This window comes from Jaminaea rosea (genome assembly GCF_003144245.1).
Source record: "Jaminaea rosea strain MCA 5214 unplaced genomic scaffold BDZ90scaffold_21, whole genome shotgun sequence".
Classification (NCBI taxonomy): Eukaryota; Fungi; Basidiomycota; class Exobasidiomycetes; order Microstromatales; genus Jaminaea; species Jaminaea rosea.
This window is the reverse complement of record NW_020289995.1, coordinates 1-20,821: the sequence shown is the minus strand read 5'-3', so window position 1 is coordinate 20,821 and position 20,821 is coordinate 1. Positions and strand designations below refer to the sequence as shown.

General features: G+C 58.3%; 9 protein-coding genes across 9 annotated transcripts; 3 read left to right on the top strand and 6 right to left on the bottom strand.

Moving 5' to 3' along the window:
* Positions 1-1,932: 1,932 nt before the first annotated feature.
* On the bottom strand, positions 1,933-3,496 carry BDZ90DRAFT_235065 (hypothetical protein). The gene is made up of 4 exons (XM_025507249.1): positions 2,998-3,496; positions 2,595-2,930; positions 2,424-2,539; positions 1,933-2,349 (listed from the first exon to the last, which is right to left on the bottom strand). Exons 1-4 carry the CDS (start codon positions 3,188-3,190, stop codon positions 2,137-2,139), a joined length of 858 nt encoding a protein of 285 aa, XP_025358936.1. The 5' UTR covers positions 3,191-3,496; the 3' UTR covers positions 1,933-2,136.
* A 3,230-nt stretch (positions 3,497-6,726) lies between these two features.
* Positions 6,727-7,150, top strand: BDZ90DRAFT_208686 (hypothetical protein; the record flags this gene model as incomplete). Its single annotated transcript, XM_025504021.1, has 2 exons — positions 6,727-6,843; positions 6,938-7,150. Coding segments are annotated over 2 exons (330 nt in total), but the record flags the coding sequence as incomplete, so codon positions are not given.
* Positions 7,151-10,204: 3,054 nt separating this feature from the next.
* On the bottom strand, positions 10,205-11,362 carry BDZ90DRAFT_235057 (kinase-like protein). Its single transcript, XM_025507248.1, has 6 exons — positions 11,274-11,362; positions 11,092-11,216; positions 10,923-11,017; positions 10,762-10,782; positions 10,411-10,690; positions 10,205-10,340 (listed from the first exon to the last, which is right to left on the bottom strand). Exons 1-5 carry the CDS (start codon positions 11,321-11,323, stop codon positions 10,559-10,561), a joined length of 423 nt encoding a protein of 140 aa, XP_025358934.1. The 5' UTR covers positions 11,324-11,362; the 3' UTR covers positions 10,205-10,340; positions 10,411-10,558.
* A 1,029-nt stretch (positions 11,363-12,391) lies between these two features.
* BDZ90DRAFT_126662 (hypothetical protein) lies at positions 12,392-14,361 on the bottom strand. The gene has a single exon (XM_025503330.1). The coding sequence runs from the start codon at positions 14,094-14,096 to the stop codon at positions 12,882-12,884; it is 1,215 nt and encodes a 404-aa protein (XP_025358933.1). The 5' UTR covers positions 14,097-14,361; the 3' UTR covers positions 12,392-12,881.
* A 1,938-nt stretch (positions 14,362-16,299) lies between these two features.
* Positions 16,300-16,649, top strand: BDZ90DRAFT_235054 (hypothetical protein). The gene has a single exon (XM_025507247.1). The coding sequence runs from the start codon at positions 16,381-16,383 to the stop codon at positions 16,573-16,575; it is 195 nt and encodes a 64-aa protein (XP_025358932.1). The 5' UTR covers positions 16,300-16,380; the 3' UTR covers positions 16,576-16,649.
* On the bottom strand, positions 16,512-16,970 carry BDZ90DRAFT_235052 (hypothetical protein). The gene has a single exon (XM_025507246.1). It carries the CDS (start codon positions 16,945-16,947, stop codon positions 16,630-16,632), a length of 318 nt encoding a protein of 105 aa, XP_025358931.1. The 5' UTR covers positions 16,948-16,970; the 3' UTR covers positions 16,512-16,629.
* A 1,389-nt stretch (positions 16,971-18,359) lies between these two features.
* Positions 18,360-18,583, bottom strand: BDZ90DRAFT_235049 (hypothetical protein). Its single transcript, XM_025507245.1, has one exon. It carries the CDS (start codon positions 18,557-18,559, stop codon positions 18,377-18,379), a length of 183 nt encoding a protein of 60 aa, XP_025358930.1. The 5' UTR covers positions 18,560-18,583; the 3' UTR covers positions 18,360-18,376.
* BDZ90DRAFT_126357 (hypothetical protein) lies at positions 18,367-19,646 on the top strand. The gene has a single exon (XM_025503329.1). It carries the CDS (start codon positions 18,673-18,675, stop codon positions 19,471-19,473), a length of 801 nt encoding a protein of 266 aa, XP_025358929.1. The 5' UTR covers positions 18,367-18,672; the 3' UTR covers positions 19,474-19,646.
* An 842-nt stretch (positions 19,647-20,488) lies between these two features.
* Positions 20,489-20,794, bottom strand: BDZ90DRAFT_263347 (hypothetical protein; the record flags this gene model as incomplete). The annotated part of the gene is made up of 1 exon (XM_025508604.1): positions 20,489-20,794. One exon carries the CDS (start codon positions 20,792-20,794, stop codon positions 20,489-20,491), a length of 306 nt encoding a protein of 101 aa, XP_025358928.1.
* Between the last annotated feature and the right edge of the window lie 27 nt (positions 20,795-20,821).

The following is a 20,821-nucleotide window of genomic DNA, read 5'->3' as shown; positions in this document are numbered from 1 at the left end:
TTGCCAAACTGTGATTGCTCGAGTGGTACAAAGAGATGTGTGCGAAAGTAGAAGAGTGCCAAAGAACGGTGGCTGCGCGGGCGGGCGCTACGATATTGCTGCGATTGTGGGCGGAACGAGGTCGTGGTTGGGTGTCCGGGAGAAAAGTCCGATGGCGAGCCGACCAGCGCGATGATTGGGATTGCGGATCATAACGATTGATTGGCGATGCCGCCTCGGACAGGTGGAGTTCGAGGCTGAGCCTTGAGCGTGCTCGATGATGAGAATGCGAAGAAGAGCGATTGCTTGGGCAAAGGCGTTGTTTTGTCAGGGTCAAGGTTGGTAGTGATAGATAGGACAGTAAAAAGCGAATGCAGTACATAGTCGGGCGTCATTACGCCACGCTTCGCTCTTTCTTGGTTCCTCCCTCGATTCGCGCGCGAGCGGTCTGGGCGAGCGCTCTCTCCCCGCTTCTCAACAACCACTCCTGATGGCCTGCGCATCGCAACCCTCTCGTCGCCTCGGCTGTGCCTCAGTCGTATCGCCGCCACCTCAGGTGTCACACGCAGCATCAACATTCCGCATATACCCTGATGCCCGAGTGAGCAGCCAGGGGAAAGAATGACAGCACGCATTGCAGCGCCATAGAGAAGAATGATGACACGCACCGCAGCGCTGAAAACCCTCCCTTTGGCGCGGCGTCGCCGTGAGCAGTCAGTCTTTGGTCACATGTAGATTGTTCAGAGCCTCGACTGATCACAATGAAGTCCAACTCGTGGCGTGCGCAGCAGATGATTTCAGTCTCTTCTGGTGTCCTTCATCGTGTTCGGAGGGTGATTCGACTCGGCCCTCACGCGCTACTCTCCTTGACGAGATGGACACGGACTTTTCAACCTGCGATTGAGCGCCGCCATCGACCTCCTCGCAAGCGGAGGTTAAGTCTCCCCCGCCTTGGGCTGACCTCATCAGAGGGGTTGCGCACAGCTTTTGATGGATGCTCTTCCTCGTTGGCTCTGCCATCATTCTTTGCCTCAATACGGGCGTCACTGTGCTCTTGTAATGCCTCTATGGGCGACCTGAAAAGTGCGTGACGGCTTGCCTTGATATCTGCTAAGGCTCGATGTACATTCAATTCCGTCAGCTTGCCCCACTGATACAAACCCGAAATTGAAGTGAAAAATCACGACAGATGAAGGTCGCAACTTGGATTAGTCTAAGGAAGAGAATGGAGAGGCGAAGGAAGCTACGGCGGAAGTTTTCTCATCCGCTCTCGTGTCCGCAGCGCACGGCGCAAACGCCGTCAACAGTGCCTTCGGCTCCTTCACCGAATGCGTGACATGGCGCAACAGCAGCGTCATCTCCGCGCGTCAGGGTACGCCTCTCTGATTGTCAGCCGTACTCGGTCTTGGCATTGCTTCCGGCTTTTGGACGTATAGATTACGTCTAGATTCCGCATCATTCGTACTTTGGGTAACGGAACTACGCGACTTTTGCCGACGCGATGGTACGCAGCCGATTTTGCTGCCGTTGTTCCAGTCTTTCTCGCCTCGCGCCTCGGTCTGCTCGGTCCGGCTACGCAATGCATTACCCGTGGCATTGTCGGCTTCACGCTCGCCCAATGAAGTTCGGGATGCATCAACAGGAAGCAGCTGACATGGATCTTCTTTGGAAGGGTGTCCACGCTGCTCGTTGCAGGTCTCTTTGGTGGCCTTGCAATGCCCCTCTTTTTCAGCACGCCGCACTTTGGCGTTCCACAATCGGTCGGTGTCTATGGTCTGTAAGCTTCAGAGAACAAGCTTCGAAAGGCCAAAGAGAGAAGGGATGACTCTGAGGTGATCAAATACGGCTACTGGACTGCGATGATACCTTGGCGCGAATCAAGCATTCGCAAAGCGCGTGAGCCATCTTGCCTGGTGCTTGGCGAGAGGATGCTTCTGTGCTTCGAGTGAGAATGCCATCGTCGCGCGCGTATGTTCCATCCCTTGCGCCGGTCGACACACACGCAACTTTTCATTCAGCCAATGCGTCGCCTTTATTTCCAATGACAGGCTTTCATGCGTCGTAGCTTTCCGCAGTCTCATTGGACATTCGCATCCGGGGCGTGCGTGACTTCCGACCGTGAACCACCTTGCTGATACAAGCAGGGTTTGAGCGCAGCTACGCATAGGAGACAAGGCCTAGTACGATCGATAACGTCATCCAAATCGCAAAAGGCGGGGCTGTTGGGCCCCACGTAGCGGCACTGACAGAAGTTCTGGTCGGAACAACAATGACGCTGTGCGGGCTGCTTGCGCGAAAGGAGGAGGTCGAGGCCGCAGCGGATGAAGCGACAGCCTGAAGACATCCGCTCAGACACGGTGCCATACAGATCTGGCAAGAGAGCGCGAGCAAGTCGTGTCAGCTGTCGAGCTCGCGTTGCTCGAGGCTGCCAGGAGATAACTCACTTGCTTCTGGGCTTGATGACGTTGCACACATGAGTAATAATCAGAGTCCCCCGACTGACAGCCGCTGTGCGTGTCGCCTGGGCAACGGGACTCGCAATTCAATTGACAGTCGCTGCCTGAAGTGAGTGTCAGCGAACACGAGCCTCGTATTTCGAACTTAGGTGCACCCACTGATCGAGGACGTGGCCGTCGGCGCACTGGACGAACTCGTCGCAGCTGGCACGGCCGTAGCCGAAGATGACGGCGTACTGTACGTAAAGGTCGAGGTCGCAGACGACGAGACCCTTGAGGGCTGGCTGGATGCCGAGCAAGCGAGGGTAAAGCGTTCCGTTTCCTGATCGTCGGCCGTTCCTTGGGGATAGATGATGGGGGTGCCGCTAGGACCGATGATGGTGATCGTAACGATCACATCGGCGGCGCCGGTCGCAGAATTGCTGAGGTAGTAGTAGAATTGATGCTGCAGATTTGAGGGCGGGTAGTAATGGCCAATGTCGAGACGGAATTCGTCTATCAAGGGGACAATGAGCGGCTGAGCACATGTTCACTGGAGCCAGGATCACTCGATGGCACTCACTATCGCTCACTCCGCCCACGACGGGCTGAATGGAGATGTAAGAGCCTTGAGTGGCCTCTTGCTCAATCAAGGTGATCTGGAAAAGGAATCGAGAGCAGTCGGAAGAGATGAGCTGCCAGTCAAAGGCGGCAACCCGAGTGACCAGGATTTGGAGCAGCAGGGCGGCCAGCAAAAGTGGGCGGAGGGGGATCATGGTGCGAAAAGATTGAGGTGGATTGATTGATCGATCGTAAGGTCGTCTGAGGCACCGCAGAGCCACATGATATATGGAGGAGGAGCCGCGACGATGAACATCGTTGGGCTCAGAGTTTACGTCGCTGGCTCAAGAAGTTCACATGTTACTTCTGGATTCCTTCAGACACGACCTTGGAAATGGAAAGCTGGTCCAGCCTCTTTGCCTAGGCTTTCGGGACGATGGATTTTCTCGAAGTCACACTGCGCTTCGTGTCGGAACAGGCGTCCCGCAACGCTGAAATCGCAATTTATGGGTATGTCGAGACTGAGCCGTGATCGTAATCCCGCACCCCTCTCCTTCACTCCCCGCGCCTGTCTCACTTGGCAACAGGAGGTGGCGCAGAGCGGTTCTGGGCCCGGCGGCTGCTCAGTAATTGCGTCCCGCGCCTGCAGCGGAGCAGATGATTCCATGAGAGCACCATCAACAGCGCGGGCAGCTCCGCCGTCTCTCTTCACGTCTCCACTTGCACAACGCGTGGCGCACTCGCTCGCACGTCCTTGACCTTCTTCGCCTGACAGTGAAGAAAGTTCGAAAACACAGCTCTCTGTTTGAAGGCAAGTTACAAATCATTCTTACAAGGACTTACAGTAGGCCTTTCAACATTACTCGCTGCGCTGAATGGAAGGCCGATCCTGACTCCGCCGATCGCGAGTCGTACCCCAAGCACCCTTGTGGATTGAAGAAGTGGGCAAGAGAGCTTCCGCACGCTGACCTCGGCCATCTTTGCTGACTTTCCGGCGATCGCATCTCTCTCAATGTCCAGTGGAAACAACAATATCCGACACATCGGCCTGCCCGCCGCACGCTTGCCAACAGCTCAGAGACGAACGCAGTCGCATGGGCAAACGATGGAAGCGCCATTATGGTTCCCGCAAGCAGCGGCTACGTCAGTTAGAAGCCGACTGGCAAATCCATCACGAAGCAATGTGTCTCTTGTCAGGCAGATGGCTCCTGCGTGGGAGGCACAGGGACGTCAATGGCCTCGATCGAATCCACCTGCCCAAATCTCAACACCACAAGTGCAGACCCCGACATGTCGTCATACGTAGAAGATCTCATGGACCCCGCGACTGGCAGCTCGACCGATCCTCAGCTACATCAGTCGATTAGTGATTGAGACACACGCTGCCGTAAGCACCTTTTACTGTCTAGACATGTCGACTCGGAGACGTCTAGACAATTGAACGCTGTACGATCACCCTGGCAGTCTCTTTGGCATCCTCTCTCGCTGCAGCAAAGTCTAACGTCCGTTCGGCCTCCCAGCCGAGTTGCTTCTTGCCCCTGAATGCACATCTGCTATTCGTACAGAAGGGCCCATTCGACGTCTTGATCTCCTGTTCGTCCTTGCCGCGAGTGTCGTCCTCGATGCGCCCGCCCTTTTGCACAGGATCGAAGTCGGGAACGAGTAGCGAAGGCGCCGTCGCATTGGGCAGCAGCGCGCATTTTTGCCTCCTTTCCCCCACGCTCCCCCCGCTCCCCCCGCTCCCCCCGCTCCCCCCGCTCCCCCTTCTAGATACGGTCGGAAGCGACAGTCGCTTCACTAGGACACATCCTTGATGTCGTCTGCGACGCGCCGCTCTTGCACGTCGTCAACGCTATGGTGAGAATCAGGGGAAGACCATGAGACGACCTTGACCGAGCTGTTGAAGAAATGCTCGTCGAGACGAGACCCAAGCGCAAATGATGTCTTCGCGGCAGACGGTACAATCATTTTATACAGAGCAAATCGCCGATCTGTCTCAGAGGCTTGCTTCGCTCACGTCGAGCAGGACCTGAATTCCCAGAAACCAGATTCAGAATGTCGGCAGCAATTGTGAGACCGGCCAGTATGATGGTATCAGAAGCGCCATGCACTCTCTCGATTTCTCCTGTTTCTCGCACAACGGCATCGGCCTGTATTGATATAGCATCGTCTCGTCAACGGCGGTGGCTCGAGCACATTCAGAAGACTTTAGACCGAACAATGGAGCGGCTTGAGCCATGAGTCGCCCGCCGGCCACACCAGGTCTTCAGGATAGTGTGCTACATGGTGGCGTGCGCGCATGCATGTACTAGCGTTTCCACCGCCGACGATCCTGGGAGATGGCAGCTCGCTCACTAGCTCATTTGACCCTTCCACTTCAGCCGCGGACTTGTGGCGCAAGGTCGGCGGACCGAAGTGTCGGCGTGCCAAAGAGCAATACGTTCCCACGAGTGGCGAGGGCGCGGCGGCTGCCCACAAGGGCATCGCTCAATTGCCTCGCGCGGAGGTGAGTAGAGCACGCCCAGGACACGTTCGACTGCAATCTCGGGCGGCGGCATCCGCGCCATTTTGTTTGCACCATTGCCCGCTGCGCTGATGGGTTTCAGGGAAAGCCCGCTCCTGTTCCTCGGTGGCCGTCAGTGACGAAGGCTTCTCCGCGCTGGCGCCGGGGAAGGCGCAGGCCCACGAGAATATTTTAGCGGCGCGGCCGGCCAGGCGCGGTACGCTTCGTTGCAGGCTTGAGGAGCCCTGCCAGTCCGCAGAGGATCCTTCGCTTGCGTCGCAATAGCAGGTGCAAGCGACAGCCCGCGATGGAGGCAAGCGAGATGCATGGAATTCCGGTCTAGCTAGTTCAACTTAACGGAGCGGCGTTTCCTGAGAGGAGGACAGGACGAAAGGTCGATCGGGGCAACCGACCGCCGCTAACGCCGAGATAGACTCAGGCACCTGAGCGGCGTACGCCATAGGCGTGCGTTCCCAGCGTCGTTTGGCAATGAGCCATCGGAGCTTTCTCGAAGGCGCCGACACACCGTCGAGGGTGGTGCAGGACATGCTCGCGAGCGCTGACGCGCTCGCACCGGGCGCAGTCCCTCGCCCCCCCGGGTACTTTTGTGGCTCACCTGAGGTCCACACATCTCACCAGACCTCCTTTCCCACCGACCCCATCTGGATACTATTGCGTTGCTGCGCCGCCGATCACAGCAACGTCGCATTACTGAGTGAGCGATTGTCTCCAAGTCATCGTTGCGTTGCCGCATCTCCGAGCGGCAGGGGCAGGTAGACACCAACGTGCGTAGGGGCCTTGCAGACGTCGGCTTCCACTACCTATCAAGTCGAAAGGTCGTTGACCACCGACCCTCAGATCCACTCCTCGGCACCCTCTCATCAGCAGTCGGCGTCTCCCCAAAGACTCTTCGTCCTCCTCCTCGCAACGAAGTTCGCCCCAGTATGGCGGCCACTTTCGCCGCTCTCGCTGCTCCCGCAGCCTCTTCCTCGCCGGCCGCATCCTTCTCCTCGATGCCTCGCGCCCGTGACTCTGAAACTGGCCAACGTCGTCGTCGAGCATGGTCTGCGCAGGAAGATCAAGTCCTCTTCGAGGCGCTTCGTGCTGGTGAGCTGTAACGGGTGAGACGAGCGACACCTACTACATAAGCTGACCCGTCACGCATCGCGCCGCGCAGCCAAGGAAGCCGCCGGCATTGCGAACACCGCCGATGATGCCGCGTCGGCGGACCCAGAGACGATTGCGCATATCAGCTGGGCCATGGTGGCCAGCCGCCTGCCTGGCCGAACGGCCAAGGACTGTCGCAAGCGTCTTGTTTATTCTCTCGATGTGAATCTGCGCAAGGGAGCCTGGACAGAGGATGAGGTGAGTGGGCGTGGCGCTCGGCGTGCCCCGCACCCGCGCGCCGTGGCTGATCTTCCAATATTTTCACCTGGGCGCGCTTGCCCCTGCATTGCAGGACCGACAACTTCTCAAAGCCATGTCCGAGTACGCCAATCAGCGCAACTGTGATCTGCGCAAAATCAAGTGGGCAGCCATTGCGCGTGCCATCGGGACGCGTTCGGGCGATCAAGCTAGCAAGCGTTGGCGCGAAGTCCTCAATCCGGCGCTTAATCGCTGCGAGTGGTCGCATGACGAGGACAGGCGACTCCTGCGGCTCATCGATGCACACCGATGCTTTGACGTTGCTGGCGAGCAGCTCAAAGGTCGGAGCTTCAGCGCGGCTGGTTGCATTGCGCTGCCGCCCGCGCCGTCAGACGCGTCGCACATCCGCTTGGACTGCTCGTGGAACGAGATTGCCAAGCAGCACGGCTCTCGGACGGGTTTGCAGGTGCGCAACCGCTACAACCTCATCAAGCAGTTCAAGGCTGGATGTTGTTCAAGCGAAGGCGTAACGGCGTCTGCGGCCGTCCCATCCTCCATCTTCCGCCTCAAATCGGTGCGCCAAAACATGCATCACGCCAAGGTAGCGTCCTTTTCATCCACGGTCTCGTCGAGCCGCAGCAGCGGGGCGAGCGACGACGACAATCTTGCAAGTAGCCACTCGTCATTTTTTGCTCGCAAGAGCTCGGCGTCCAACAAACGGTCGCGGGCGAATTCGACGTGCAGCGCTTCGGGCAGCCAGGTAGACGGGCTGTCGGCGGCTGGCTATGATGTTCGGGGTGGCTTGCATTCTAGCGCGGGCGTGCGAGCGGCCAGCTACGAGGTCAGCAGCGGTACGCGCAATGCGTGGCAGTCGCTGCCGCTGTTCAGCACCGCAGGCGCTGCTCCATCGGGCCGCGAGAAACGAAGTGCCGAAGGTAGCAGCAGCCCTGCACAGTTGGCCACGACGACCGCGGCCATGCAGCCATCACCGCGGCCCTGGTCCTCGACAGTAGCCTCAGGCACCCTCGACTCAGAGAGCCTTGCGCCGGCAGCGAGCAGTGGCGCCTTACCCCTGCCGCCCTCCTCTTCAAGACTCAGCACCGCAGTGTCACCATTTTCAGCGTCGGTGCCTGCCTCGTTAGACGCTCTCACCTCTGTTGCTTGGCCCGGCGCGCCTCCAGAAGCGTTTCCGGACAACGAGCTCGACGACTTTTACCAATCCTTTGTAGCGAGCAGTCTGCCCGCTGCTCCCGTCACAAAGACTCTCTCTCTGCCGCTTTTCCCCCCTGCCCCTGCTCCTCTTCCTCCTCTGGAAAAGGCGACAAGCAGACCGTCACCCTGGTCGCAATCATCGTTGCTTGATGGCATGGCTCCTTCGACCTTGCCACAGCACGAGGCGAGCAGCTGGGCGTCGAGCGGTCTCGAGTCGTCGTCGTGCGACGGCACGCGCAGGTCGTCGATGTCGTCGGGTGCAAACGCTGGTGACTTGGCCCTTGACGCCATTGCGGCCCCCGCTGCGTTCCGGGGCCTCTTGAAGTCGGGAGAGGCGGCTAATCCGCATACAAATCACGGACAGAAGCAAAATATCTTTGGCGGCGTCTTTGTATTATGATATGCGCGGTCAGCGGTTTACGGTGGAAGGAGAGGAGATGAATGAACGACGGGCTCGGCCTATCAAGCGATGCGCGAGAGCAAAGTACGATGGCGAGGTGATGGGCTCGCGGATATGCGGCGCGAGCGACAAGGACAGCACAGGTGGCGTCATGCGAGAGCAAGCGTAGGGTGGGTTGTGGTCAAGTTCGAATTCAAGTCGAAGCCAATTCGGACGTGGACAAAGCGTCGTGCAGCGTGCGCGGCTTACCTGCCCATCCTCACCTCGCGATCTCCCTCATCCTGGCCATCATCGGCGTCGTCAAGCCTCTGTTGCTCAGTCGAGCGCTGCGGAGAGGGTCTGTTGCCTGTGCAAGAGAAGTCGGGGACCAGGTACAGTACGTCATCGTTGCTGAGCGAGTTGGAGGCCACCCTCAACAAAGAAGTCGCCTAAGGTCATCAGCGAAGTCTCAGCGACCATGGCCGGCATTGCAATCACGACTGAGCCGAACACCGGCGTGTGACATACGACAAAAGCTGGCAGAGGGCTACGAGCCGGAGACGGCCTCGCGTAAATCCACTCAGGCGGTGGAAGGCTGTAGTAGGCCAGGTGCATGCCGTGTGGAGCCGCCAGCGCTGTCATATCGTCCTCAACAGCTAGTCGAAGTGCAGGAGCAGGCCGTCACGTTACTTTCGCGCTCAAAGTCCTGCCACAGGCGCGGGCATGTCCAGCATCCGCTTGGTATCATGAGCTCCCTTTATCTCGAGCAGACCGTATCCGTGGATTCTTGCTGGCACTGACTGCAATCGCAGTAGTTGCGCTCGCAGAGCCCGCAGAACGCTCAACCACTTTGCCTTCCCGGGCCGCCACCCTGCGGGAGCAGAATCAAGCCCGCTGTGCTTTGTGTGGCCAACCTGCCGTCAACAGACCGTGATCTGTCGCCGAAATTGCGAAACGCTCGCCGGGTAAAGGAAAACGCATACGACTTGATACCTGATGACGCTGACTTTTCGGCCTACGCCATCTCGAGCCTTTTCATGTGTAGGGCAAACCCAGCTGCTTGTCAGCGGCTGCAGTCCCGCATGGGCGACTGCCAACACTCTTGCGTCACTGTCCCGAGCTGATTGCACCGAAGACCCAAGCTCAGTCGAAGGGCGAACTTTTGAGACCCCGTCCGGCGGGGCATCTACTCTTATGGTGAGCGCCGCCGTCGGCCGCTCGAAAGAGATACAATGTCAACAGGGATCGTTGTCGTCGCTCGACGGCAGGTGCCTGACGCCATCAAGCGATAGAGAAAGGGAGTGGTGTGGACGTGAAGCAGTCAAATAGGACGGTATTTTGTTGTTCGCAATCGGGCGCGCACTCTCTTGATAAAGTCGATTCGAAGATCGTCAGTGTACAGCTTCCGGGCACTGCATCTGGAGAGGTCTATCCCAACTTCAGCTTCTTGAAGCCTCTGAGCAAAGGGCGGCAGGATCTCAGCAGGTCAGCATTCGAGACAGCCCTTTCTCATCGTACAACGGACTCACTTGGATAGATTCTGTCTCATCGACTTTGTGCTGAACGCCAACGGCCGAGGCATGGCGGTGAAATACTGACTCTGCAGGCCCACCAGACCATCACCCTCTTGGCAGTCTTTGCCAGCGATCTGGCGCTCCACGTCAAAACCTTTGCGCGTCCTGCCGGGCATTGGATCTCGCTGACACATCGTAGACTGCATAGCGTCGGCGGGTCCGTCTGCCGGACACTGGGAAGAGCAGTCTTCCCGTAGCTCGATGTGGCCGCCTCGTCGCTCAAAAGAACGCCCGCCACCTTGAACGACACCTGGCGAAGCAACGGCGTCCTTCAACCACACCAGAATGTGGGACTGAGCCAGAAGTGCGGCGGTCGTCGGCCGCTCACTCGCCTGATCGGAAGTGGTCGCGGTGTCAGAAAGGTCTGATCGGTCCTGCCATCCATGCTAACGAGCGACGTACGTGAACTCGTGTAGTTGACTCGATCAAATCAGTGCAGTGCGACGACAGCAAGGCCAGAGCCTCTTTGTGGAAAGAATCTTTGAGCAGACCTTGTTTTGTCCGCGTCGACAGAGCCGGCACCTCTTGGAAAAGCATCCTGCGATGGCTGTCAGCTACAGAGACTACGAAAGCACTCCGTCCATCTCGCTTCCACTCGCCTGGAGGTGAAGAGCTCGTACAAGGTACAACCGAGAGACCAAACGTCGCTGGCTGGTCCATAAGGAAAACGCCGGAGGATCTCCTGCGACCGAAGAGCGTGATCAGCAGCTGCATCGCCGCCAATTATCGGCCGAAATCGTCGAAGGATCTCACTGGAGCTGTATAGCCAGGCGTCTGAGCGGGTAAACGGAGCCAAGGAGCCGAAAGAGGAGAGGTAGCGGGTGGAGAAACGGGGAGCAGGGTTGTTCAATGGATCTGCATGTAGTATACTTCGAGCCTCGCCGACTGAGCATCTCGTCAAGATCGTGACTCACGCCGACGAAGTTCCATCGTTCCAGGTGGCCGCCACTCTTGAGCCTCGACAGGCCAAAGTCGGCTAATTTGACGGTGCCGTCTGCTGCGATCAACACTAAAGGCGACCACGTGGCCATATTTCATCAGAACTGACCTAGAGACATGGCCACCAGCTTGTGCAGGGCTCACCATTCGACGGCTTGATATCGCCGTGCAGCAGATAGTGGGGACCCATACCGTAATGACAGTGGTGCACAGCGCATACAAGCTCAGCAGCCATTCGACACAAGTCCGAGGAGCGCTTGTGCTCGTCTCTGGTCAGCCGAATCGTCAGCTTTCGGTCCTGCAACGCTTCATTGTCGTTGACTCACTGTACACTATGGATGAAGTTGTGCAGGTCGCCTGCGGCGCAATATTCCATCGACAGGAGAGAGAAAGTCTGGTGCTCCTCGAAGTGATGGTAGGCCACGATGTTGTCGTGGCGCAAGCGTTGTAGCAGAGCCGCTTCCCGCCGCGCGTACGCCCTTGTGCTTGACCGTACGGCCCCGTTGACCCTTTTCACAGCCATCTGAGCAATTTCGACGATCAGTTTGAGCAAGAATCTGAGCGAGCGCGAAGTTGCTTGCGTACGCACCTGGACACCTCCGACGTGCTTGATGTGGACGCTCCCGAATGCCCCTGCACCAAGACAGGTGCCGGCGGGAAGGTGCTTAATGACGGCTCGATGAGGAGACATTTTGCTCGTCTGTCAAGATAGAATCGTCCCGTATGCAGAAGGAGAGGATAAGTCATCGACGCCTCAGCTGATTTTATATCATGTCCATATCCAGCTGGTAGCATGGCGCGATGGCGATCGATGGCGATTAGGATGTGACACCGATGGCAACGAGAGGACCGTGCGCGGACGCGCTGCCGTGCAAGCGACAAGCGCCACGCAACCTTTTGGCGGGGCATCGGAGCTGCCACCGCGATAGCAGCAGCGGCAGCGCAAACTGCCATGCATCGAGTGGTACCACCCTGTCGAGTAATTGTCGGTCATCTCAATTCAGGGTCCGCTCGCCATCTGTCGCAGACGCTGCGGACAGGCGTGCTCGCGCATGACTGTTGTTGGAAGATATCTTCATACCAGCACGACCGATCTCTCATCAATGGCCTGTCAGCAGATGAGTGCTACAACACCGGGCTCCTTGTGCCTTTGTTCCTTTGCCGCCATGTTCAGACACTTTTCACCAAGCGGGATCGCAGGCGACGCGAAACGCAATTCTGTATCTTCGTCCTCGCTACCCAGCCAGGCCTGCCACGGGTTGGTGAGGCCAGCCTTCGCAATCGTAGAGGAGCTCTGCCCTGTAGCTCAGAAGAACACCGGCCACACACTGTCGAGGGACAGCTGTAGGCACGCTTGGCAGCCTTGACTTGCATCCGCCACGCAGCGATGTCGCTCTGGCGATGGCAGGTCAATGGCGTCGAGGACTTGGCCATGCCCTTCAGAGGGAAGTGAACTCAACCAACGAAAATCACAGCACTTTGCGCTACGGCCCAGCCCACCTCATTTGACCTCTGTGCTTTCCTGCGACCTCATTCGTTGACAGAAAGCGACGGCAATTCCTGAAATGGTCTCAGTCTGCGGTCTTCAGCCGCCCACGGGGTGCCACGGCCGACCTATGCGACCAGGTTTGACCCTCAACAGAGGGGTAGAGGCCTACTTTGATTCGCGCTACGATGCACAAGAATGAAAATCGAAGCAGGCCAGGCAGCTGCTTTGTGATGCAGAAATCGAGCCGCATAGACACGAATCGCCGTGGCTAGAACACATTTGCGACGCCGAGTGAATGCATTGACTTGCGCCGTGAGTGTTCCGTGCTGACCAGCAGCGGTCCACGCCAGAGGTCAGAAAGTTGAAAGATCCTCTCCTTTCGCATCGTCTGCGGTGAAATAGGCTGAGAAGCTTCCTGTCTGACAGATCTAGAGGAACTGCGCATCTATGCCCAACGTCGAGATTGCTGTCGCAGCCATCTTTTCTTTCTATCTCTGCGCAGAGTTTCAAAGACGTCCGTCAGCACGCCCACCTTTGATGGGACATTTGGCTTTTCGAGTCTCGCTTTCTTTGCATAGTGCAGCCCGCATGCATTGCACAGAGTCCTCGGGCCCGCGGGGCCGCTGCGCCATTCAGCCGTAGCGACGCAGCCGCAGGCAAGGCATGATGACGGTTCGCCCGCACGTTTGGTTTTCAAGGTGGGGCCTCCAGAGCGCTTAGATGGCCGCCAGGCATCGTTGGCATCCTGACGTGCTTGCGGCGTGCTAGGTTGGCCGCGAAATGTGTGGGCGTGAAGAGAAAATGCCGGCTGGCCGGAGAGACATCGGCCGCTGAGCACAGCATCCGATCGTGTGCTCGGCGCGACTTGACTCCGCCCGCCGCCATTCGTGCTTCTGCTTTGCCGAAGGTTCCGATTTCCGCCAGAAGTGCTGCCTATGGCAAAGAGCTCGTGATGTTCATGCAGAACTCTGCCGTCGGGCTCGACACTGCTATCGCCTACTCGATGGCCTCGCGGTGAGCTGGGAAGGAAGCGAGGAACTGCTGCCAACCTGGAGGTCATCTGTCCTGGCCTAGGAGGCGGACGACTTGTCGAAGGGAGAGCAGCCTCCCTGCAAACTACCTTCAGGTCGTCCGAATGGCATCTCAGGCTGGATAATACTGCATGCGCGTCGGACGAACCAGGCGCAAAGCGTACGCAGAATTGCCGGCCCACATTTCCCGACGCTGCGAAAGATTGACATTGCGCTGCCGTCCGTTCGAAGGGGGGGGGGCTGGACGGAGCATCTTTAAGTAGCGACCAGTCGATATATGGATACGGGTGGAGTAATGAGGCTGTCGAAGCCTCGCGTGCTTCGCGAGCATTTGGCACTCCGGTGCGGAGAGCGCGTTCCGGCTTAGATGCTGTACATGCTGTCTGGCGAGCTCGTCCTAAAATGTCGGAGGGAGCTAACATGTCGATGGGCAGCGCATGTTCTTCCGTCGGCCGATCCTTGTTGGTGAAAGCCGCCGCCGTCCCTTGTTGTGCGTCTCTGAGAGGGGTTCGGCGCGATGGCAACGTAAAGATGTCTCCTGGCGCACTGCCCAGGACCGAGACGATCGAAGGCAGTCGCACCCCGGACGAGCCACGGACTTCGCTGCGCTGCGGGGCGCGTTCGACCATATGAAGAGATGCAGGTATGAAAAGTCCTTGTGAGCTGAGGACAACAACATTGATAGCAGTCGTGCCTGCGTGTTTCCACAATTCGCACTCTCACGATGAGAGGTAGGCCAAAAGGAAGGAGTAGAGGACAAAAGGATTTTGCCACAGAGGTCTCCCCCAGATTACGCGCGCGTGAGGCGCCCTTCCCTGCAGCGATTGTCTGGGGCCGTTCCGCCCATGGTGACACGATGCACGAACTAAAATTGGACCGAGCTTGGACTGAGGCCAATCCCCCCTTCCGGTCCGGCCGGCGATGGCGCGGCGGACTGCACGGCAAATAGCAGGTCAGCCTGTCCCCTCACACATTCCTTCTTACTTCCTCTCACTCATGTTTCACAAGCGGCCTCAAGATCGACGCCCCTCCGTCAATGCAAACTTTCGCAGCTACATCCGGCGGAAGTGTCATCGACCTCGCGCAGTCTAGGTGCTAAAGGCAGGTAAGACCGGGCAGCTGCAGCGCGGCATCAGAGTTCCAGCGAATGAGACGCTGCATTTGAGCACCTCGATTTCAACGAAGCACACTGTAAGAGCACCCAGCTTTTACTCCCGCTGCTGCTGCCCATCAGCAGAACAATACGCACGGTACAGGGGCAAGGGCTTGAGAATTCGACCGAAGCCCGCACGCCCCTCTACTCGACGCTCAGCCCTTTCAGCAGCCGCTTACAGCCTCGCACAAGCCTCGAGGCGCCAGGGACAGCAGGGAGTAGAAGCGATTGCTCATGATGTTCGGAAACACTTGCGCAACGCCATCAACCCGTCCGCGTCTGAGGCTCAGGTGACTCACACCGGCTGTCTACGAGCTGAAGTGCCCTTCGCAAGGGCAAAAATCATCGACGGTGGGGACCGTGCGACCTACAACTCCCCCCTTCGCTGCTCCTCCGTCACCGCCTCGAGGCCCCTATGTCAACCCTAGAGTCGATTTTGCCCTTAGGTACGCCGCTCAAGGCGCGAAGACAGAGGGCAAGATGAAGTTGCTGTCGTACTAGAGATCGGACTGGTCAACCTCTTCCTCCTGTTTATCGTATGGCTGGCGCATTTCTCTCAAAATGCCCAAATTGCGCAAGCCCGCAGACTCCTCCGATCACTTCAACAGCCTGTCAAGCCACCGTCAGCTTTGTTGCCTGCCCTGATACGTGGCACTTCCTCAGCCCGGACGTGGTCGTCGCTGCTTGGTGATGAGGCCTTAAGGCTCCACGCAGCAGAAGGCTTTTGTCATCGGACGCCACTCACATCGACAGACGCCGCCGCCGCCATCGCCACCGCCACCGAGGTCCCCAGGACCGTCGCGAGCCTGAAGTCCACCGATCGGCCTCGTCATTGAGGTACAGAGCAGGTCCCTGCGGGAGCTCAAAGACAGGCGGAATGAACGGCTCTATCAATCCACAGCGGGCATTGATGTCTCCATGACTTCCACGTACGGAAGGGTCAGTACACCAGGTAAGGCTGCGAAGCGCCATCATTCCGGAACTTGCAGCAACGCAAGCCCTCTGCATTTCGTGCTGAATCGTTGTCCTCTTTTCTCTGAACGTCTTCCACGGTGTCCCCAAAGCAGCGCGGTCGGACACGACGGTACTCGGCCAGAGAAGGCACTTTCGAACTCTGCACAATAGTCGATGCTAGGGCGGCCTAAATGGTCGCGTCTCCCCCGCGACTGTACTGACACGACGCCAGGAAGGACCTCTCGGCAGCGGCGCAAACTAATCACCTCCAGCCGCAAGCCGGATAAGCAGCAGCAGCAGCAGCAGCAGCAGCAGCAGCAGCAGCAGCAGCAGCAGCAGTAGCAACAGCAGCCTGAAGTACGCTTTGTCCGCCTCTGACTGTCAATCTCATCATGCATGATATAGCAAGGGGACGAGCGATGGGCGCAGAAGACGGAGAGACGTCGACACTCATTTCGGTGTCCGAATTGGTACGCTCCTCAGAGGTCGACGCAGTGCTGAGGAACCTGCTCGCCCACTGGAATGCAGCGCCTGCGCCTCCTGTCCCTCCTTCCCTTCCCCAGCTTCATCAGCGGTTGCGACCACTACCTCGGGGCGCGCCTCGAGCGGAGCCTCCTTAGGCTGCACTTTCTGCCGGTGTGGACCAATCGCGCGCCCTTGTCATGTCGGACCCGTAGTTGAGCGTTGACTACGGACCCGCAGGAGGAGGAGCAGGCCGGCCATGGGTGTCTATATCCTGCTCATCGTCTTCGACATCATTTTGCTTCGGCAGGCCTTCTAGGGCCTCCAGCTTGGCGGGCACGGTCATGACCGAGATGTTGACGCGCAACTTCATCGACGCTTGCGTAGCATCCGCGAACAAGCTCAAAGACGGAAATAAGCAGCTCGGCACTTTTCTGTCGGTCCGCAAAGAGGGAGGGTATCGCATCAAGCTCACCTTGGCTAATTTGGCCTCCTCTGATGACCACAGGCCTACGCAGACCCCTTACCTACATGCCTAGGAAATTGCCAGGAGCCATCGAGCCAATGGCGCTCGTCAGCTGCACGTTCGCGGCTCAAGGAGTCGAACCTCCTGAGTGAGTGGACAGAGACAAGAGGCGGAGAGGCGATAGGAGCGGAGAGCCAAGGCCGCGAGACGACGTCGGCAACGACTGCGGCAGGGGTGGCGAAGGATCCGGCCCCACGAGTGGTGGACTAGCGCCTAGCAGCGGTAGTGGAGCAGAGGGGACGGGCACTGTGGCGACGGAGAGGAGGGAAACGACACGAGCGGGCGAAGAGCTAACTGAGGCCCGAGCCCCTTTCTTTCCGCTCAACTCGGCGACCACTGCAGCTCGCACGTGTGGTGCACCAAAGGAATGACAATTCCCGTCCATACCCAGGAGCGCATGGCCGCCAGGTTTGCCGCGATTGAACGCCCCTTGCGCCTCCGCAGCATCCCCATTGACGTTGTCAGCTTGCGGAATACGCTTTGTCCGGTCCCGTAGGGCCCCGTAGGGTCTTGCCTGCTCAGGACCGTCGGCGCCCACAATGTATTTGTCAATTTGTGGCCCTACCGTCGGTGTCGAGCAAAGCCTGCAATTTCACGTCGCGATCCTTGACCAGACGTGCCACCTCGGCCGACCAGAGGCAAAATGACCGTGCACGGACGCAGCGCGGACGGGCAGCCCATTCTCATTGCCCCGAAGTAGTCGAGGCAGGCGGCAGCTCGGAAGAAGTCGCATGTTTCCCCTGTACAACGGTACGCATGATTTGTTCTCTGCTTCGGTGCCTCTGATTGCCCGGGTCCGGAAATGTGTTGTGAAGATTTCCTCGGAACTGTTTCGGCATCGTGGTTGAACATGGCTTCAGCGGATCAATTGCATCGGACTTCGAGAGTGATGCGAGACATCAGAACGTGCCTGGTGGTCCCTCGACAGTATAGCCTCGCGATGGTATGCTGTTCATGTGAAATTGTAAGGAGCACGCTCGGGCCGCCCCTATCTGAGGTCTGTCAGCGCCCATGCGCCAGTCCGCTGTCTCCGCCGCGACCAAGGACAAAGGAAGGAGAATGGTCAGGGACTTCTGCCCGACACTCGCAGCTTTCCCACGACTTTTGCAATTCAAGCACCAATGAGAATAGTTGGAGATCATCCAGGCCCGCTTCGATGGCACGGTCTTCTCCGCCAAGAGGCGATCCAAGATAAGCGTGGTGTAGGCGCGAGATGGCCAAGGTGGATTCGCATGCCGGGACCTGGTTCAGATCGACTTCGCCAGATGGACAATTCCACCGGTTGGTGTCGTGTTTCGCGTGGACACCGTGACTTCGGAGGAGAGTCTTCGCTGTCCTACGCCGTGCCAAGCACGGCACGTTACTCCACCTCTCCCTGCGCCTCCTCATACCGTTCCTGTTCAGTCAGCCTTTGGAACCCCACACCTCTCTTCCTCCCGCGCCAGAGGCCGACGTGGATGCATGCTCCTTTGCCCGGGCGGGCGGCCGCCCCTGCATGAGCGGACTTGAATTCGCGCCCCACGCAGCACTGCGCTCCGTGATGATCGCGAGAGGTCGCACGCGCTCTGGCCGGGAGTCTGGGTCGAACCCTACTGCGCGAGTGCATGCGTGAGGAACGCAAGCGCCAAAACGCCAGGTAGGCGAATGCAACGGACGATGGTATCGATCTGCCATTGTCTCCGAACGGCTGAGCACTGCTCAAGTTACTGTCTAGCGCAGCGCTCTTGACCTCGACTCGTCCGTGCTCTCTCGCGAGAAGATTCTCGCACGCGCAAAGTATTGCCCATCAGTTTGAGAAGCGTTGAATGCAAATTTTATATCGTGGGGAGGAGATGTTCCCACGCTGAAAGTGGGCCTGTGCGAGCGAGCAGGTCAGCCACAACGGTTCGCGGACCCTGAGTCTTTGAGCAAACGCCGCGCCCCTCCTCTTCCCAACTCCTTTGATCCCTCCTTGCCACAGACACAATCGTGTCACGTACCCTGTAAAGCTCCAACATCACGGGCTCTTGCCAGTGAGGCTCATCCAATACTGGTCCGTGGTTAAGCTCGCTGTCGCCCTTTTCACGCCCATCTACCGCTCGCCTCTCTCGCCCTCGCTCTGAGCTCCCGCATGGCTTCTGCCGACGGCCCGCGCCTGTGCTTTCCAGAATCTTCTCATCAACGCAGGCATGCAGCTGCCAATCGCAGCTACATGGCCTGCATGCCTTGCAGAAGAGCTAAGCATAAGTGCGACGGCACTGCTCCGGCAGCGGTCCGCATGGCACCAGCCAGTGGGCTCGGTCAGGAGCCAGCCGCCAGCCACCATCCTTGCTCGCGGTGCGCGTCGCGATCATTATCCTGCCTGTGGGCCCCCAAAGCCAGGCTTGGCAGGCCCAGAAAAGAGTTGATGGTCAGTACAACGGGCACCACAAGCGCAGGACTAGCAAGAACGACCGCTTCCTGTACCCTACGAAGCGCTGGTCCCTTGGATGTCTCCGCGATACCAGAGGGCCTCTTTGGGACAGAATGCGTCACTCGGGATGCCTCGAGGAAGAGAAGTCCGCCCAGAAGTAAGGGAGAAGCATTACTCGCCGCCCAGGCACTGCCCTTCGTGTCGAGGCAGCCGAGAGGGAGATCAGCCAACGGGCAAATCTCCGAGGAACTCAACGCAGGCATCTGTTCGGCCGGGTTCTTGGGACCTCTGCAAGGGATGTCTCCTACTTTCTCTATGGGACTGCGTGGCTCATGGGACATTCGTGATGCCAGCGCTGCCGCCGCTCAAGCTGCGCATTTCGACGAGGCCTTCCTGGCGGCGTCGATGTCATTCCACACAGGCGCCATTTGTGACTGCTCGGTCTGGGAAGGCACAGCTCAAAGAGACGCATGTTCTTATGATGATCGTGATCTGCCGCCTTTCATTGGAATGCTGTAGCAGGGCAAATGCCACAGCCGTGAGGCGGACAATGTACATTTCCTTTCCACCGTGCCGACGGCGACATCGCCGATGGCTGACCAAGACTGTCGGGTCTCTCAGTGTTTAGAAGGCGGGGCGCAGGAAAGGCTCGAGCCAACGCCATCTGCTTTCTTGTTTGCGGCAGATGGCTTCAGTCAGAAGATGTCTGCCTCGACTGCCCCACGCCAGGAGGACTGTCGCACTCTCCGGACCCTCCGTCTTTGGCTACGGCAGGACTTCTATAATCACCCTCCTTCAAACGCGGTTCGACTCACCGGAGGTGAGAGGTAGCAGCAAGTAAGACGCTTGCTTTGTCGCCCATCCTCTAATGACATTGGCCTTTTCTTGCCGCATACTGGGTCACAGCCGATTTTCCAACAGAGATGAGTCGCGGGCAGGCATCCATCAACTTGGCGGGGCCACTGAAGGTGGTTAACAAGCCTGCGCGATCAGATCCCCTCCGCAAGATGCTCGGCTGAGAGGGGACCATACTTTCGAAAATAATTCAGTGAAGGAATCGGCGAGGCTTTCGAATGCCCTTCCTTCCTCAAGACGCATGGCGATGATGTGGAAGCTCCACGTAAAGCCATCTGGCTCAGTCTGTCCGTCGTCCTGACTCCCTTCGACAGCCCTTCATCTCAGCTTCCTCATTCGTTGACGTGCATCGAAAACCTTGACTCGCCGTCGCTTACGCAGCTTTCTCCCAGGCCGCAGGCATCCGCATACCCTTGAGCGCACATCGCGCTTCTCACGCCATCGCATGCGACTCCATGAGGCGCGACGGCGGAGAGCCACCGTAGCGACAGACTGCGCTAACTCGAGAGGGGCAGGCGGAATTTTCAAATCATGAGGGTAATCGAATTGATCCCTCTATCCACGGTGTCATTGATTCGAGCATCGCGATGAAAAGCCGTCGAGTAGCATTGAAAAGACCCCGCGACCATGCGCCATCCTTCCAGCCTATGACTGCAAGCCATGTGCAGAAAGGCCGTGATCACTCTGCTGGAGACAGGCTGTCTGCAGGCGACCCTCGCTCTCCTTCGGATCTGTGACGTTCGGCTTCTCTCTGAGCCCTGGGGAAGCGCCCAGTGCGACCAGGACCATTGGTCATCACCGTCATCCCAAGATTGCTAGCCGATGCGAAGGCCATGTATCGGCGGATACTTGCGAAGCTGAGCTTGTCCAGGCGCGTTACGCATACTTGCGGCACAAGACCGAGGACCTCTCGGCCAAAGCACTCCACTAGTACAAAGTATTTGCGCGATCTTTCCAACCGCTTTTTGAGACCGGCCTCGGACATGGTCTGAAGGGCAGGTTCGGCGGAAAG

Coding starts and splice junctions, on each gene's coding strand:
- BDZ90DRAFT_235049 (XM_025507245.1), bottom strand. CDS start 18,559: ATGTTGGAGCTTTACAGGGTACGTGACACGATTGTGTCTGTGGCAAGG.
- BDZ90DRAFT_126357 (XM_025503329.1), top strand. CDS start 18,673: ATGGCTTCTGCCGACGGCCCGCGCCTGTGCTTTCCAGAATCTTCTCAT.
- BDZ90DRAFT_126662 (XM_025503330.1), bottom strand. CDS start 14,096: ATGGTCGAACGCGCCCCGCAGCGCAGCGAAGTCCGTGGCTCGTCCGGG.
- BDZ90DRAFT_235054 (XM_025507247.1), top strand. CDS start 16,381: ATGACCGAGATGTTGACGCGCAACTTCATCGACGCTTGCGTAGCATCC.
- BDZ90DRAFT_235057 (XM_025507248.1), bottom strand. CDS start 11,323: ATGGAATATTGCGCCGCAGGCGACCTGCACAACTTCATCCATAGTGTA. Junction 11,018..11,091: donor CGATATCAAGCCGTCGAATG/GTGAGCCCTGCA, acceptor GGTCGCCTTTAG/TGTTGATCGCAGCAGACGGC. Junction 10,691..10,761: donor CGCCTGGCTATACAGCTCCA/GTGAGATCCTTC, acceptor CTTCGGTCGCAG/GAGATCCTCCGGCGTTTTCC.
- BDZ90DRAFT_235065 (XM_025507249.1), bottom strand. CDS start 3,190: ATGATCCCCCTCCGCCCACTTTTGCTGGCCGCCCTGCTGCTCCAAATC. Junction 2,931..2,997: donor CGTGGGCGGAGTGAGCGATA/GTGAGTGCCATC, acceptor TCCCCTTGATAG/ACGAATTCCGTCTCGACATT. Junction 2,540..2,594: donor GACGGCCACGTCCTCGATCA/GTGGGTGCACCT, acceptor CACTCACTTCAG/GCAGCGACTGTCAATTGAAT.
- BDZ90DRAFT_235052 (XM_025507246.1), bottom strand. CDS start 16,947: ATGGACGGGAATTGTCATTCCTTTGGTGCACCACACGTGCGAGCTGCA.